Source organism: Cyprinus carpio, chromosome A3 (genome assembly GCF_018340385.1).
Source record: "Cyprinus carpio isolate SPL01 chromosome A3, ASM1834038v1, whole genome shotgun sequence".
NCBI classification, from domain to species: Eukaryota; Metazoa; Chordata; class Actinopteri; order Cypriniformes; family Cyprinidae; genus Cyprinus; species Cyprinus carpio.
The window spans coordinates 26,084,663-26,102,719 of NC_056574.1; the positions used below are offsets into that span (position 1 = coordinate 26,084,663).

At 36.8% G+C, this 18,057-nt stretch overlaps 1 protein-coding gene across 2 annotated transcripts; it reads right to left on the bottom strand.

Moving 5' to 3' along the window:
* Window positions 1-325: 325 nt before the first annotated feature.
* LOC109067151 (ras-related protein Rab-5C-like) lies at window positions 326-14,000 on the bottom strand. 2 transcript variants are annotated; one of them, XM_019084152.2, is made up of 7 exons: window positions 13,845-13,982; window positions 13,240-13,396; window positions 7,782-8,136; window positions 5,345-5,496; window positions 2,768-2,890; window positions 2,596-2,689; window positions 326-1,754 (listed from the first exon to the last, which is right to left on the bottom strand). In XM_019084152.2, exons 3-7 carry the CDS (start codon window positions 7,948-7,950, stop codon window positions 1,627-1,629), a joined length of 666 nt encoding a protein of 221 aa, XP_018939697.1. In that variant the 5' UTR covers window positions 7,951-8,136; window positions 13,240-13,396; window positions 13,845-13,982; the 3' UTR covers window positions 326-1,626. The 2 variants fall into 2 exon arrangements, with proteins under 2 accessions (XP_018939697.1, XP_018939696.1); XM_019084151.2 differs by lacking the exon at window positions 13,240-13,396 and having other exon boundaries at window positions 13,845-14,000.
* Window positions 14,001-18,057: the final 4,057 nt, after the last annotated feature.

Consider the following 18,057-nt stretch of genomic DNA (forward strand, 5'->3'; position numbering starts at 1 on the left):
CAAACACTATTCGCCTAATCGGAGTAACCACCCTGTTATTGGACATTTTCACTCATGGATGAACTTGATCATGATTGATGTGAACAGTGATTTTATACAATAGCATCAGTAACTCAAAACGACTGCATAATAGTACTGAATACACCATTACTATGCTCCATGCACAGCAGCAAAAGATGCACATTCGAGAATCACTGACGAAAAACAAGCGCCTTTTAAATCCATTTAGTAACTGTGAATAATTAAAAGCCAGTTCTCCATTCCCAACCATATTTAGGGCAAATGACCACCTACATTTAGAAATAACAACACAACAAACACAATGTATACCTTCCCCTCCTTTATTGGTAAAATTACAAGTTCTATTAGGTTTGTGTTTTTCCATTTATTGGTTTTTGTCCATTGCCTCCCTCGTTCCTCAGACCCTGCTTGAGACGTCTGGGTCACGGTTCACATTTGTTGTGCTAGGTTACATCTGATGCTGAAAATGTGGGTCAAATGAGACGTCCTGCGACATTAAACCGAAGGGAACAATATTGACAGAGGACAAAGAAATACCCAGTGCACTCTAAGAGACCATAAGTAAAAAAACAAGTAAATTCTTACAAATGTGCTGAATTGAAATAGTTAATGATTGGGGTCATATTCACAGGAAAATAAAGAAAAGGAAAAAAAAAAGTATGAGAACAGCAACATTATCTTCTTTTTTCCCCTCGTAAATATTTGTGATTTTGGTCAGAGGAGGCTGATTTTGCCTTGTGTCATTTATATGCATTTTCTCCAAATCTGATTTCAAAAACATTTCATTAATGCAAATGGGAAAAAAAACAACACCAAATTGGAGTTATACCACCTGTTAATGCATTTAGATATACAAGTAAATATATGCAAATGATTAGAAAAGAAGTCTAGCCTATCAAATCATATACTGGTTTCATTTGTGCTGGAGTAGCGGACGTCTGAGAGACTAATACAATAGAAATAATACAGGATCTACAGAACAGCCTGACATAGATGGAAAATAGCCTTTTTTCTCATTCTCCCACCTTTCCTCTCTCCGACAAAGGAGGGACGTGATCAAGGAGAGCAGGAGAAAGATGAGGTGTAACTCAATACTGGCAGTATGCATCCACCAAAAGGGAGAGCGAGTTTGAATAGTGGCGTTGCCACTAAATTTTTCATTCAAACGAGCAAATGAGAGGATAAGGAAATACAAAGGAGAGACAACTCGTTTTTCCACCAGCAGCAGTCTGGAATTTCTTTTGTCTTAAGTGTGATTGGTTAGATCTGATCACATGTTTGTCTCCTTTTGCTTTGTCAAAGCTCTACGTAAGCGAACCGAATACCTTTGAAAACCATAGATGGCAGAGACGCATGTCGTAGCTTGTGTTTGTATCTGAATGTGCATGTACTGTTTTTGGGAGGAATAACTGGTCGAAACATTAACGTGTTGATTTACAAGGGTATCGATGGCCAGTTTCCAGTTCTGAAGCTGTATGGTACAGTCTAACTGGCCATAGTTTAGAGCTGGGTCATAAGTGAATGGATCTCACACTATGGATTCATACTGTGTTTGTGTGTCTGTATCAGTCCTTGGGTGCATCTGCCAGCTGATTGGTCCGATGGTTAGTTGCCGCCTCCACAGCACTGGCCGCTTCTGCCCTGAGGTGCTGTCTCCTGTAGGTCGACCCCTCCTCTGGCCCGTCCACCACTCCCTGCTCCACCCTGCGGTTCGCTCTTGGGAAGCTTCTTGGCTAAAGGGAGAGATTGAGAAGGAAAATTTCTTCATAAACGTACTAGGTTGATTTGATCTGAATAAAGTCAGTAGGAGTTTTTGAATGACTAGGTGTGGTGTCTGGTTGAGCGTTTTTGCGGCAGGTGAAACTGGTGTCATGTTGCTGTGTTTTGCCCCAGGCTTGAAGAGAGTCAGTAAGAGAAATGAGATCCAGGGTTCCCACACCTTGGTTAACTTCAAATTCAAGGACCTTTCAAGGACTTTCCAGGTCCAATACCCTCAAATTCAAGGACTTAATGTGGGGACACATTTCAAGTGAGAACAAGGTTACATCATGTTACCTTGTAAGATATATTGTTACAGTTTTCATGTGTCAAACACAACTATGTAAAAAAGCATTATTTAAATTTTTTTGCATTTACTTTTGGCTATATGACAGAGATCTGATATTCTATTTGTCATATTAATGTTTTGCATAAAACTGAAGAATATTCGGTACATCCTATACGGTATTCTAAAATGATCTGATATTAACTTTTGCATGTATTTTATTAAAAAGAGCTTAGGCTCGTGTAACCAGAAGTTTTAAGATATATGAATATGCTTTTAAGTTTTTCTTGCCTCATGGGATTACATTATCTTAACAAGCAAAGCAAGTCAACATTAATTTTACAGTGTGTCTGTGAAACTTTGAGGTACCATTATAATAGTTTCGTGTGTGAACGTCAACATACAACACAAAGTACCTCATGCAGGAAACACATAAAGTAATGCGTAAATGTGCGTAACTAACGTAAATCAAGCAAGCATAGGCTACGAAGTGTTGGTGAAATAACAGATTAGAACCCTGGAGATCGTACCGATAGCCATGAAGATCTCGTTCACGTTCATGGCGGTCTTTGCAGACGTCTCCATGAAAAGTAGGCTGTTGTCGTCTGCGTATGCCTGCGCCTCCTAAAGAAAGCACGTGGATGTGTCAAAAGCATATCAGAAGTAGATCTCACAGGTTGTTTTGCATTCATATAAACATACCTGAAAGTCAACAGCTCTCTTGTTGGCCAGGTCTGCCTTGTTGCCGGCCAGAGCAATAACAATATTTGGGCTCGCCTGACGCTGCAGCTCTTTCACCCAGTTCTTTGCTCTAGTGAACGTGTCCTAGGAACGCAAAGAAAAAAAGCAGAGAAGTAATTGTTAAACAAAGGGAAAGAAACTTTAAAAAAAAAAAATAAAAAAAATATTATATATATATATAATATATATATATATAATATATATATAATATATATATATATATATATTTCCCTTTATTATTAAGAGAAATTCATGCTTTTATTCAGTATGGATGCATACAGTTGTTTAAAGGTGATAAAGACATTTATAACATTACAAAAGATAAAATAAATGCTGTTCTTTTTAAACCTGAAAAAAAAAATACATTTTTAATTAACTGATATTGCTATTTATTTACTAAAAACGCATACATACGCATGGTTTTTAAAAAAGACTTTAAAAAGTTTTACATATTACAAATAAAATAAAATACTGTATTTTAATATGATCACATACACAAAATTATCTTAAAGGGCACCTATTATGCTTCTTTTTACAAGATGTAATACAAGTCTCAGGTGTCCCCAGAATGTGTCTGTGAAGTTTCAGCTCAAAATACACCACAGATAATGCCTATTTTGAGAGGAAGCAGAAACACGCTGTTTTCATGCCTGTATCTTTAAATGCAAATGAGCTGCTGCTCCCCGCCCCCTTTTTCAAGAATAGGGCTGTGCCTTTACAGCTTGTACCTCAAATACTCTATGTCTATCACGCTGAAATCATGCATTTTAAAGCCATTTCAGTTTAAACTTTTGATAGTGTTTTCTAAACGTACACATCTGAAGCTCGCACACTGTAAGTGGCTGTCACACCACACAACATGTGAGTAACGTAAAAAAAAACAAAAAAAAAACCTTGAGTACCGTTACTAAAGTAAGTTCTCTTTCTTGTATTATTGTGCTTAAACTGTCAAATGCACACAAGGTTATGTTAAAAACAGTCGGTTATGGTTATGTCAGTGAAGGTAAACTGGAAAAGATGTTTATATTTATATTAGATCTTGGTATTAAGTGACAGCAGCGTAAAATATAGTACCTGTACTGCTGTCTATGCTGTTAATATGACCCAAACAATAAATAAAAACAGAAAATCACTCACTGCTCTTGACTGAATAACTTCTAAGTGTTAAAGGGGTCATCGGATGCTACATGCACTTTTACAAGTTGTTTGAACTGAAATGTGTGTTGGCAGTGTGTGTACACAACCACCCTATAATGATAAATCCACCCAGTGTTTTTTTTTTATCTACTAAAAATTTTACCCCTTTCTCAAATCGAGCCGATCTTAGATCCCTGTCTTTGTGATGTCACACAGATAGGCCCCTCCCAGGATTGTTTGATTGACAGTAGCGTTTCAGCACAGACTGGACTGGCGTCTTCCCTTAGACCCGCCCTGAGTGAGCTGTCATCAGTCCACCATTGTTTCACCGCCGGAGCAGATGTAGACAAGAATGACTCCTAAGCGTTCAAAGAGTTTTGTTGTTGGATGTAATAATGAACATAACAGTCATCATTTACTCCCGACATCTGAGCCACTGAAGACACAGTGGATTACGTATTTTTTTGAAGGGAATGCACCCCTGATCTACATAAATGTGTCTATGTTCACGCGAATCATTCGTGATGCAGCTTCACCAACAGAAAAAGTGAGTATAAGGTTTCTTAATGAATCTTTGCAAATCACCTTTCCTAATAATGTGATAATTAGCAAGTTTCACAATGAATGCAGCTAAAGCTCAGAAGAGAGGGGCGGGGTCAGCAGAGCTCATTAACATTTAAAGGAAAATGCTACAAAACAGCTTGCTCTGAAAAGAGCTGTTTTTGACAGGGTAAAAAAGGTGTTTTTTACACTACCATTGAGAAAATTTTAACCAAACTTTGTTACAGACTTTTCATTAAGACCCTAAAGAATTATATCAACTTGTGGAAAATGGGCATCCAATGACCCCTTTAATAAGAATGTATTTCTAACTTGAATGCTGCTTTTACTCCTCTAGCATGAAGATAAACATGGCAGATTGTGTGCGTCTCACTTAGGGCAGGGTCTCTACAAATACGGCAGTGTTATTAAAAAATAAGGAGTGGGTGGATTTTTATCATTGTAGGGTGGTTGTGTTCACACACTGCCAACATACATTTATGTCTAAACACCATGTAAAAGTGGATTTTGCATAATAGGTGCCCTTTAAGGTTGCCAACAAGAACTGCATTGCCACTGTGACTTGCCTGACTTTGAGCAAAGGTCTGACTGTATCCTACAGAATAATAATTAACCCCAGCAGTCAGTCAGGTGAAACCTTATTATTCAGACCTTACCCTTCAGCTGAGCACAACAGCGTGATATCTATCAGCCTTTATTAGAGCCAATGCATGACTGGCAAAGTCACATTGCAGCTGAAGAGCCACGTAACCCTTAGCTGGTGAATGATTGTCTGTACAAGACACCTGTCTGATCCAACTCAGACTTCAAGGTTTTGATTTCATAATTACGGGCACTTACTGTGTTAGTAATGTCATAGACGACAATGGCTGCCTGGGCTCCTCTGTAGTACATAGGGGCCAGGCTATGATATCGCTCCTGTCCGGCTGTGTCCCAAATCTCAAACTTTACTGTTGTATCATCCAGGCAGACTGTCTGTGTGAGGAACGCAGCTAGAAAGGAAAGAGAAACAGAAATATTTATGACATGATGTGAATGTGTATCAGTTTATATGATCAAAATCATAATTTTAGCACATCCTTACTGCTGAGCTATTTAAGGCCGGACATGTTCTGAGCAGAGGAAGAATAAGAAACATTATGATCATGATCAGGCCATTCAGGGGTTATTTGATGTTTAATGTACAGTTATGTGGGGGAGGGATGGCAAAATGTTCTACTGCTCATCACAGTTGATTAGGCCAAAAACATTGGTGTTGAAAAGCTCAAAACATTTGAAAGTTGCTTTTTACATAAAGATTTCCTGAACAGAAGGGTTAGAAATTAGATCAGTCAAAGGGAACAGAAAGTTCCCTTTTATAAAATGCATCTCATTAAGTTTACAACAAGTTAACTTCGTTTATTTAGTAATAGTGCTAATGTAAGCACTACCATTATCACTGCTCATAGACTACTGTTCAAAAGTTTGGGGTCATTTTTTTAAAGGAATGATTGATTTTCATTCAGCAACAAGAGTGCATTAAATTAATCAAAAGTCAAGTGACAGTAAATACATTTGTAATGTTACAAAAGATTTGTTTCATATAAATTCTGTTCATATCATAGTTTCCATAAAACAAATTACACATTGATAATAATCAGAAATGTTTCTTGAGCACCAATTCATCATATTAGAATGATTTTTGAAGGATCACTGTGACACTGAAGACTGGAGCAATGATGCTAAAAATACAGCTTTGAAATCACCGGAATAAATGAATTAAAATGTATTTAAAGAGTAATAAGTTATTTTAAATTGCAATATTTCACAATGACTGTTTTACTGCATTTTCAATCAAATAAATACAGCCTTGGTGAGCATATGAAACTTCCAAAAACATTAAAAAAATAAAAAATACCCCAAATTTTTGAATAGTAATGCATACATATACAAAAATATAAGATGTAAGATGACACCCGACCAAACAACTAGCAATATGCTAACAACCACGAACACCTTGGCAACAACAAAGAAACACTTTGTCAACCACCCTGAACACTTGACCATCACAACTGTGACATTTGCACAGACAAGCAATTGTTCAGAAAATGTAAATTTTAGAACACATTAAAATGAAGCAGACACAAGTGCGCAGAAGCAGAGAATAAGAAAGACCGTGCAAGTTTTTAATCCCTTCAACTTTTAAACATTGTGCTGAGTGAGGTGCCATGGTCACATGTTTTTAGCTCAAAATTAATTTCTCCACAGCAACGAGCATTGCGATCTTTGACCTGCTCACTGACGACAGGATGATGGCATTAAAAGGAAAATATGTAGAAGGATGAAAAAAGTGCTGAGGATTTCCTTATTGTCAGCCTTGAGTAAGCATGTGGTATCCTGCCTGTACCAAATGTCACTCCCAGCACTTTTCTTTCCTCGTGCCTGACTTTATTCTAGAATGGATCTCTTCCTAGTGAAAATCTAACACACTTAAAGATTCTCTGAAACAATGATGACTTAAAAATGTAGAGACACACTAGCACACACACTCAGGAAATCCCATTGTTGACTGTTTCCCTTTCCTTCTGGTCGCCGAACTCCTTCCTCTTTGTTCTCTTTGTCCATGTAATTATTTAAAACAGTGTATAACATAAATGTGGTAAAATGTAAAAATGAATAGCATTTCAAGCTGTATACAGCATACACACGTGTTTGGTTATGAGATCTGATGTGTGCACATGCATAACTGCGTGTCTGTTTTACACTGCAGTATAACTCATGTGGTAGTCATGTGATCAGCCAGTAAGAACCAGCTCGTCTGCTTCTGTCCGAGCCCAGCCCTCTCACCACATATCAACACAACCTCATATATGCAGACGGTACACTCTATATTGAGTGTGCTCTCACTACCACTGACGTGTTACATTATAAGATATGATCCTGTAGCCAATCTTTTAAAGAAGATAATCTACAGTTTTTTTAATAACATATTTTTATGTTATAAATGTAATGTCACCTAAATGTAAAAATAGGCAGAAATGAGCATCAGAATTAAATTGCTGATATCGATCAATACAGATAACTTTAAAAAAAACCTCTAACAACGGCCCACAACCAATTAGGTACCTATATATTGTGCATCCCTAACATTTAATGTCTGCTATCTTTCATGTCACAGCTCAAGATGGAGTTTAGGGCCTGTGTGCATTATTGTGGTGCAGATTCATATTCACAAGTGTGAGGAAATTCATCCATCTATAGAAAGAATAAGCTTGGACATAAACACACTCTGGCTAACCTCCAATAGTGCTCTCCTGATACTCGTGGAACTGGCCTTTGACGAAACGCAGCACCAGGCTGGACTTGCCCACGGCAGACTCTCCCAGCAAGACCAGTTTGAACTGGCATATTTTGTTCCCGACGGGGGCGGCACCATTGGTCCGCGCTGGTCCACCTCGCCCCGCCATGCCAACAGGCCGGACAACAGGAGAGGAGAGGGCTGACTGGATCTGAGAGGGGTGCTCGCTGGATATGACAGGGGTCCTGAACCAGGAACGATGAAGCTCAGGGGAGGATGGGTTCGAGAGAGAGAGAGAATCAGGGTGAGAAAGGGAGAAAAAGATGGAGAGATGGCCCCTACTGGATGAACAAACCTAGAGAAAAAAGGAGAAAGGAAGTTGATCAACAAAGCACATAAATAACAAGATATAAATGGCCATATAATAAAACACTGGACTGTGACACTCTTGAGTTGAGTGAACGGAAAGGATGGACTCATTACAAGTCGTTAACAGCTATCACACCATTCCAGCGCACTAACCATTAACCAGCTAGCTCATAATGCTCCAATAAACCTCACCGTAACAAAACAGCCCCCCCGCCCTTTACAGATTCCACCCACACTGTGCTGCAATTACAGTTAAAAGCATCACTACAAGAACACACAAAATAAATATCAGAGTGTCATATCACACATTCACTAACCTAGTTCCCCAAATAACATACACTTATCTACAACCTACACCATATCAAATGATAAGTTGCAGAAAACAGGTCAGTGCCTGTTTTTTTTTTTTTTTTTTTTATGTGTATATTTGTTATTCGGAGCATACCACAGACCCACATTCAGCTCAGCTTGGGGCAAAACAAATGATGACAACAGACTGTGGCAGATTCTTTCAGATTGATAAATACAATAGCAGCAGGGGAAGACACATATTTACAACTCCTGATACATTTCTTTTTTTGCAAACTGGGTTTCAGTGTTACTTTTGTTTATTAGAAAAGTTCCATGGATCTTCTGAAGCCAAATACAGACAGCAGAGCTAAAGTAGATCACTAAAGCAACCGAGAGAATAAAGATGAGTGAAAATGAGTGGGACTGTTATAAAAGAGAGAGATACAGAAAGAAGAAATAACTGTAACTCTGAGATCAGCATTTGAGCTTGTTAAAAACAGAGCCAGATTTTCTTTCTGCTGTAGGTACGATAATGGGCAGCGGGAGTCAAGAGAAGATAGAAGTCAATAACCAGATGGACAGAGCTTCATCAACTGTAGGAGAATATTCAGGTAGGCCATCAGAGGTGGTAACAACATTTTCATTTTAACCTTTATATATCCTGGTAATGACTGTAGGAAAAGGCCAATTGAAGTAGTAAGTAGTGGGCAATGATTATAGAGAGTGAGATGTCGCTGCCAGCATCAGGTCTTGAGGTTCAGCCTAATCCAAAGCATGTGCTGGAGGTTTAGAATCCCTCTCACACACACACACACTTCTGCAAAGTACACATTCTCATGCCATTAAACATGATGGAGAAAGTGGTACAACCCAAATAGAAACAAACAAAAAAGCTCACCAAAACCACACCAAAGCTTTTACACAGCAAAACACTGATTAAATAGACAGTCTGAATTTTTTTTTTAATCACTTTCTATATTGAAACAAGGTTTTTTTGTTTTAATTAGAGGAACCCCCAACAGAAATTACATATAAACGCTATTTTTATTTTATTTTTTTTTTACTTGTGAGTGGCAGGTGTAGAAGGGGCAATCACACAGAATGTGGTTTTGCTCTAAAAACAGAAGATGTGTAATAGTTAATATAGTACGTAATAGTAAGTGCAGAGCCGTAGCAATGATGAATGGTCTCAAGTATGAGATGCACTATGAATGGTCAGATGTCCATCTAGTGCATGTTTATGTAAACAAACAAAAGCAGCACAGCATAAACAGCTCTGACAGAGCTTTATGATCGGCCAAAACGTCTTTTGTCAGTGCGTTCAGACCTTGTACATGCTCATACTGGCAATCGCACATAGCATCACACTGGTAATTTACAGTTAATGTTACAACTTCTCATAGCTGAAAATAGCCAGAGCTGATTTACTGACCTTTCGAAAATGTACCTTTTGAAAAGGTCCTGTTCACAACTTCACATATGATCTCTAAATGATTAAAAAATGATTTGCTGAAGAGTTAGCACTTTTTTAAAAACATTTTTTAATGTTAAATCAAACATATTATCAAAACATCTCTTTTAATGCTTGTTTAATTCTAGTTTAATGACTTTAAGAAACCTCATGGCCAATGAAATGCCTTAAAACAAATAAATGAAATGACTATCACCAGCAAAGGCACCTGGAATATATCACTCATGCAGCTGCCTAAAGCAGACTACAATAATTCTCACATTCCGAAATACTGATGTGATCTTCATATGTTCTGCTTTACTGCTTTTTAACAGGAGTTTTAACAAAGAACCGAAGCATCTTATAATTAGATGGACATACGTCAAAATGAACCTTGCAGCAATACTTAAGTAATAAGTTCATAATGTCACTAATGACATAAGACACTCACTATGGAAAGATGGTTTCACCATCATAACTCTCTTTACTGTAAGGCCCTCTTGTTCAAAGCTGAAGTGACCATTTACCAGATAAAGACAGATGAAATTCCAGAGCGCTGTAATTTCCTGGCATCGTATTTTAATGTGGTACTATCAGAACTAGAACTACCTGATTCACTTCCTGGGATCTTTTCAGTAAGGCCACCTAACCGAAAGATATACACAAGTTGTGGCACCTGTGCGTACATGTGTCGACCTGAAAAGCTGTCACCAGCATTCCAATGATTTTGGTTTATTTCCTTTTCATGTGAAATTGCATCATACATGCTGAATATACAGTGCTGTGGTAAACCCAACAAGGACTGCAATAATACCGTCCCTCCCCCATCAAACAGTTCACTGACCCTCTCAGATCGCAACAGTGTGGAAATAGGAAATGCTTCCCAGGAAACCGCATGCATCACCAACAAAGGATCGCAAGCAGCCTGATCATTAAACACATGTCTGTTAAGGTGTGTTAGAGAGGACTGTCTATATCTACTGTAAGAAGTCATTTCAGTTCTGCAGAGCAAACACACAGATAACAACACACCCACACCCTGCCTAACGACTTCTGGAAGGCCAAACTGCTGCTGCAAACTACTGCTTTATAAAGTTTAATATACTTTTTTTTCCATCTAATATTTATCATTTTATTTCTGTTTTATTTTTTTCACTTAAGATTCTTTTAATAGTTTTCTTCTTAGTTTTAACTAACAATAACACCAACGCCGAGGCTGACAGAAAACAAAAGTTCTCACATCTTTTGACTAATTAATTAATATTTTTCCAGTCATCACGAATACTGGAATACAGAGTTTTCTTTTTTAATTAATTCTTTAAAGATTGTCTTTAAGCATGATTTCCACTTGGCAAAATAATTTAGCTAAAGATAACAAACACAAAAATTATAATTACAAAAACTATTCCTGTAAATCATAATTGCAATATTCACTTTGTGACCCTTGTATTTGCCTGTTAGTGTTTTAAAGGGGTTCTATTATGCTTTTTCACTTTTTCAACTTTATTTAGTCTGTAATGTTGCTGTTTGAGCATAAAGAAGATCTGCAAAGTTACAAAGCTCAAAGTCCACTTCAAAAGGAGATTTTTTATTTAACAGAAATCACTTTTCAAAAACTACAATGAACGACTCGTTTGGACTAAATCACATATTTTCAGGGATCTGTGATATCACAAATATCGACGAATGGGACGAGACCTGGTTGAGCTGCACTAGAGAAGGCAGCGAGTGTTATCACTATGTTGGAGACACACTAGCTTTCCCAAGACAGAAGAGCTTAGAGTGGTTACAATCATCCGGGTTTAAATCACGCTCAAATAGATTTGAATATTTACACTGAAGCTCACAGCAGGTGGCTATGGTAAGGGAATGACATTTCCTGACCAGACGCCGAGTGCTGCCAATCACAACACACACTGGCCCAGCTAACCAATCACAGCACATTTCGTATTTCAGAAGGCGGGCCTTCATTTGATACAGGAACTATTCGAGAAGTTCATCCCAGACTGGGGAGAGAGGTGTTGTAATAATGTAAAATATGTGAAAAATAATGTGTTTTTTGAACAACCTATGAGAGCCTGTTCTAGTACACCCCCAAAACAAAATCAAGACCTTGTAAAAGAGCATAATAGGACCTCTTTAATACCATGACAGTTTCCGGCAAACCCTGTGTAAAACAGTATAATTGGAACAGTCATAATCATAAATGGAGAGAAAGAGAAAGCACTCAGTAGCAAAAAATAACCTTGATCACACCCTGGTTTCTCATAAAACCCTCAATATCAATGTACATGAGTCATCTGTAACAGCCACAATATTTGGCAATAGCTATTTCAATCCAATGAGCAAAGAAATTTTAATTTGATTGCTCTAATGGGAGAAATACAAAAACAGCCTTCCTGATGACCTAAAATGCCTCAAGCAGTCACAAAGCATGCTGGGAAAAGCCACTTTGCTCTCCGGAGCAGAACTAGGAGATGAAAGTAATATTCTGTTCCTGTTTGCTCACCTGCAGTGTCAGGCAAAACAAGAAAGTGTCACACATTAACATCGGAATGAAGTCTCCTTCTATATTCATTCACATCACATTCTACTTATATTAAGCAATAGGTATACCCTCACACATGAAAACTAACCAAACCACAAATAAGACCCAACCCAATATTACATCTCATAAAGACAGTGGAATTATGAGACTGTAAAACAGTGCTGAAGCAAGCTTTCTGCAGTCATGTGTGCATCAAGTGCCTCTGCTGAACAAAAGTTCACTCTGCGCAACAGGACAGCGAACAAGCATTATATAAGATTTCAAATCCTCACCATACCAAAGGTGAACATTCACTACTGACAATAAAAGTATGACAAAAATATAAGTATTAACAAAAATATGTACTTATATCGTAAATATATATTAAAGACATGTATATACTAATTATAAGGCATATGTTAAACAGTTAAAAAAAGCACTGTTCATGAACAAGAACAGAAAAAATTATTCTGCTTAGCTCAAAATACAGAACTGTTATTAAAACACAGTTAATAGTTATAATTACATATACAGAATTGACACACATGCTGTTTTAAATATGACGTTTTATTAAATAATGCATTGATTATTAATAATAATTAATAAACATGGATGCACAAATATGTGAACTTCCAGATTTAACATATTTGATGTGCTTTTTATATGTGCAATGGTCACTGTTTACATGTGAATAAAAGCATAAGTTAAATCTGCCTAAACCTTAATTTTTGGGTCTCGAGAAGCATAAAAGCACATTGTCTTACAGCTTTAGGCTCATTTCAGTGTATGTGCGGTCTTAAGTGATGACTCATCTAGCTGACCTGTCAATCAAGCCTCCTCAGGCCACATTATTGACTTCCTCATGAAGTCCTCCGTCTTTCACTTCTGATCTGCGCCCTCCACGAGCTCTGACCGCAAGCTCTCAACTGAACGCTGGTGAACCTGCTTCACTGATAAAAACGGCCTTCGGGAAAGTTTCTGAAGGAGATAAAAAGACATGTAGATGTACGTTTGGAGAAGTATCGCCTTGCGAATCGCACCAAAGTCGTAGCTCTGCGACAGCACGCGCTGCTGCATCATAACGGTCAGATGATGAGCCGTGAAAACAAGGAAGCCCTGCTGTAGATGGTCAAACTTCAGAGTTGCTTCTGATCAGACAAACGTATGTCTGTGCACAAACCCATACAAGTCTTCTGCATTAGACGGAACCTGTGCCATGAGATTCGTATTCAGAATACGACAGATAGACAGAGAGGCCCGAGCTGTTCGTTTATTATGTCGCTGAGGGAAAGATCCAGAGGAGCGGCTCAGGAGCGTCATGGGCATCGGCTAACAGTCTGGACAGTTCCTCTGTTTCAGTAAACCACGAGCAGCTAGCAATAGCCTATCAGTAAACATATCAGTACCAAAACCACACAGCGGTTACCTTGAGATATGAGTGCGGCGCTCTTCTCTTTCTGTCAAATCCCTGGCTGTCAGGCTGACAGAAAATTCCCCTCCTGCCGCCTGAAGTATCTCCAGTCGACGGGCCTTGGCCTTCACTTCCGCTTTGAGGGACGTACTTCCGTAATCCGCCTTCTTCCGAGAAGGAGGGGCTTGTTTTTGATATGCGTGATGATGGCCTTTAGAATCGCGGTTATATTTCTCACCCACGACAAGATTATAATACATGTAAACTTTTTCTTTAGCCTTTAATTACTTTTTCATAATTTTAAGTATTGAAAGATTAAATTTCAAATTAGAGCTACAATTAATTATTTTTCCATGTTTTGAGTACAGGTTTTTTATGTGTCATTACCAAAATGTTTTTTTTTTTTTTTTTTTTACTTCTAACTTGTTGTTTTAGGCAGTGATGTTATTAACTAAACCTAAAGCTATTTAAAAATCGTTTATGTTAATTGAAATAAATCTGAAATAAAATATAAATATTAGATGATAAAAAAAGGAAAATTAGAAACGTTGCCTGGGAACTAACTAAACATAACTTTATGTTGATGTACTAAAATAAATTAAATGAAAGCAAAGTAATGCCAAAGAGAAATATATTTAAAAATATATAAAAATTAATATTTAAAATTACTGAAACTTAAAAATTGGAATAAAATCTATAAAAATAAAAAATAACAGCTAAATAATAATAATAATAATAATAATAATAATAATAGATATATTATAAAGTCCAAGGCATATCTGACAATTACCATTGCATGACAGTGTTGATTAAGATTTATTTTATGTTATTCTTTCTTTCTTTCTTTCTTTCTTTCTTTCTTTCTTTCTTTCTTTCTTTCTTTCTTTCCCTTTTAGTATCTGAAAACAGATTAGTTTTAATTCTGTTTTACTTTGATAATATAAATAAACAAAACAGACTTTCTTTATTTACAGGGCATACAGTCATTTATCATATTTAATAATAATAAGGTAATAAGATGCCACATCAAGATCACATATTTACATCTGCTCTGTAGACTTGTGCTGGAAAACGGACCCATGCTTTTTGTAATAACGAGCTTTACTTGAGCACAAGCTCAGCTGTGCAAGTGGTTCGAGGTCATGTACTAACCAATAATCACCCAGCTGGGGCGCTACAGGCTAATTAAACTTTTAACGGGTTATCATTGGGCTATTATTTTTAATTATTATTTCGTCAAACGCTGGATGATTTCTGTCAGGTAAAGTACGCATGTGATTCTTAAACTTTTTTACTCGAAGGCCCCTAGTTGTCCAAGACAATATTCGAAATAAAAATAGACTAAGATCATTTCAGTATTTCTAATATTTATGCTACAATTGCGACAAAGCTGCTTGTTTTATTTATTATTATTTTTAATCAAAAGAAACAGGCAGTATTGATATATTACATTTAATTAAGCATAATTTATTTTGCGATTCCATTAGTTTTAAGAACTGTTTGTTCTTTAATTAAAACCATAGCCATTGAGGGTCAATCATAACGTCCCACTAGTTAACATTAGTTAATGCAATAACTAACATTAACTAACATTAACAATAGCAATACATTTGTTACAGTATTTAATCGTTGTCAATGTTACGTGATAAAAAAAAAAAAAAAAAAAAAGTCAGCTCATGTCCATTAAAAAATATTAATAGATATTAACTTTTTTATGGCTAGCTCATGATAACTAATGTAGCCTAGTTAACCAATGTATTTTAAAAATTAAACCTTGCGCTAAAGTATTACTTTTAAATTTTATGTGTTGCTTTTAGATCATTTTAAATTATTAATAACAATTTATTAATTTAAAAATGCATGGCATCCTACACTCAGAAAAAAGGCATAAAATCTTGGGGTGGTATCTTTGCAAAAGGTGCACTTTATTTCATTTATTTACCCATAAGAAGTGCATTTTAATACATTGAAGGTACATGTTAATACTTAAAGTATACATATTGGTACCTTTTTTAAAGATTACCTCCCCAGTGACAGCTTTTGATCTGAGTGTACCTTAGAAATAGATGAAGCCCCCGGGGTGGAGAAACACTGAAGTATGGATGCCCTAGAACAGTTTTATTATGCATATCTGATATGTTTCAATAGGCTACAACCTTCCTTTATTTAGTTCCCACTCACATATTACTGTCAAATTAAATCAGATCTTTTCTACACTGCGTTAGAAGCAACAAAACCTGCTAATTACTGCCCAGCAGTATATATAGAACAATCAGTGAGCATGTGTCATTAAAGTTGTGTCGTAGGTGGCGAGTACACATACTGCATGCTGACATATTCTCAACAACTGCTTTATGCCATTAATAGCCATGCTTAATTTTACTCAGACACACAGCAACTGTTTCTACTCATTATCCGAGAAATATTACACATTCAATATATGAATGCAATAATAATAATAATAAAAATTATTTTCCTATGGCCAAAAGTTTGGCACTCTGATGACAAAATAGGATTATTTGACGACATACTGGTCAAACTCTAGCACCATCAGTCAATGTTCCAGCTATACATAAAAAAATAAATAAATAAAAAACGCGGAAAAAGATGCATATAGATATAGAAATAGATATCCTTTATGAAATGTTGACATGAGGCATATATCGGCCTGGGGAGGAGCTGAGAGATAACAGGTTGTTAGTCAGATTATCCCACAACCAAGCAGCATGTGTGGGTAGCCTCCTGCGGCTAATGATGTGTCTGGAGCCCTGATGTAGACAGAAAGAGCGAGATGGTGGGCGTCTAAAGAAACATCTCTTCAGAGAAGATCAGTGCAGCATAGCCGCCTCAGTATGTGTGGTTTAAACTAGATTTTTCGACTATGTGTCTTTACTTAGATGTGAGGTTAAGCATATTCTGATGTTGCAGTTATATCAGCTGAATAATAAAACCACAGTTGCCATGTTGATTTGGGATAGTTTCACATAATAGTCTCCTCATGTGGCAGTTTCTTATACATACTGTAATTACAGGGATACTCCACCCCAAAATGAAAATTTTGTCATTAATCACTTACCCCCATGTCTTTCCAAACCCATAAAAGCTTTGTTCGTCTTTGGAACACAATTTAAGATATTTTGGATGAAAACCGGGAGGCCTGTGACTGTCCCATAGACTGCCAAATAAATAACAGTGTCAAGGTCCAGGAAAGGGATGAAAGTCGTCGTCAGAATACTCCATCTGCTATCAGACGTGCAATCTGGGTTATATGAAGCGACAGGAACACTTTTTAATTAATGACAAAATTTTTATTTTGGGGTGGAGTATCCCTTTAAAGGAGGGGTGCCCAACAAAGCTCATCTCCAACCACAATCAAACAAACCTCAAACACAACCCTAATAAAAAACACCTCAAGCAACTAATTAAGGTCTTCAGGCTCACTTAAATTAAAGGCAGGTGTGTTTGATTAGGGTTGAAGCTAAACAATGCAGGACAGTCGATCGCCAGGAGCAGGGTTGGGCACCCCTGCTTTAAAGGTTAGATTTTTGTGGATATGTTGAATGAAAGATCAAGAGGATAAACAAAACATTTTTCACAGCCTGTTTTGCTTATATTTATTAAGGGTGCCAGTATTAGTGGATGGCACTGTGCTTTACTGTATCTCTTTTTTATGAGAATCGATCAGCCTGAGAAGTACTGTAGTGCCATTATCAACCACAAAGCAGCCTAATTAACTACCAATACAATGTTTTTGTTTTTTAATTTAAGGAACGACAGCCTAGTTTCACATGTAATCAAATCTACTCCATTAAATGAGCAATGACTGGCAAACAGATTTGTTGTTTATTCTCTGAAGAGGACATTTTCAACAGGCAAATGCCTTTTTTACAACCCCAAGTCATTTAATTTAGTCAGGCGCAGTCGAGAGATAAGGAAATGGAAGATTTATTTAACAATACAGGTACGAAAGAGGCCCAGAAAAGATATATGAAGAGAAAGAATAAATCAAGTTTTTTCAATATTCTTTCTAACAATGAAAAAAAAAGAAAAGGCTCAGCAACAAAATGTAATTCATATTGCTCTGTGCATACTTTTATAAATATTCTGTGAGAGACCATAATTTAAATGTTTTTTATAAAGAAATTGTTCACTTAAAAAATGAAAGTTATGCTATTATTTTCATAATTTACTCAAAAGACATTATGTTAAAGAATGATGGCAAAAAAAA

What these genes read in the sequence shown, in the direction of transcription:
- LOC109067151 (XM_019084151.2), bottom strand. Translation starts at nt 7,950, where the DNA reads ATGGCGGGGCGAGGTGGACCAGCGCGGACCAATGGTGCCGCCCCCGTC. An exon ending in AGAGAGCTGTTGACTTTCAG is followed by an intron (nt 2,690 to 2,767) that starts GTATGTTTATAT and finishes TGCTTTCTTTAG; the next exon opens with GAGGCGCAGGCATACGCAGA. An exon ending in CGAGATCTTCATGGCTATCG is followed by an intron (nt 1,755 to 2,595) that starts GTACGATCTCCA and finishes CTCTCCCTTTAG; the next exon opens with CCAAGAAGCTTCCCAAGAGC.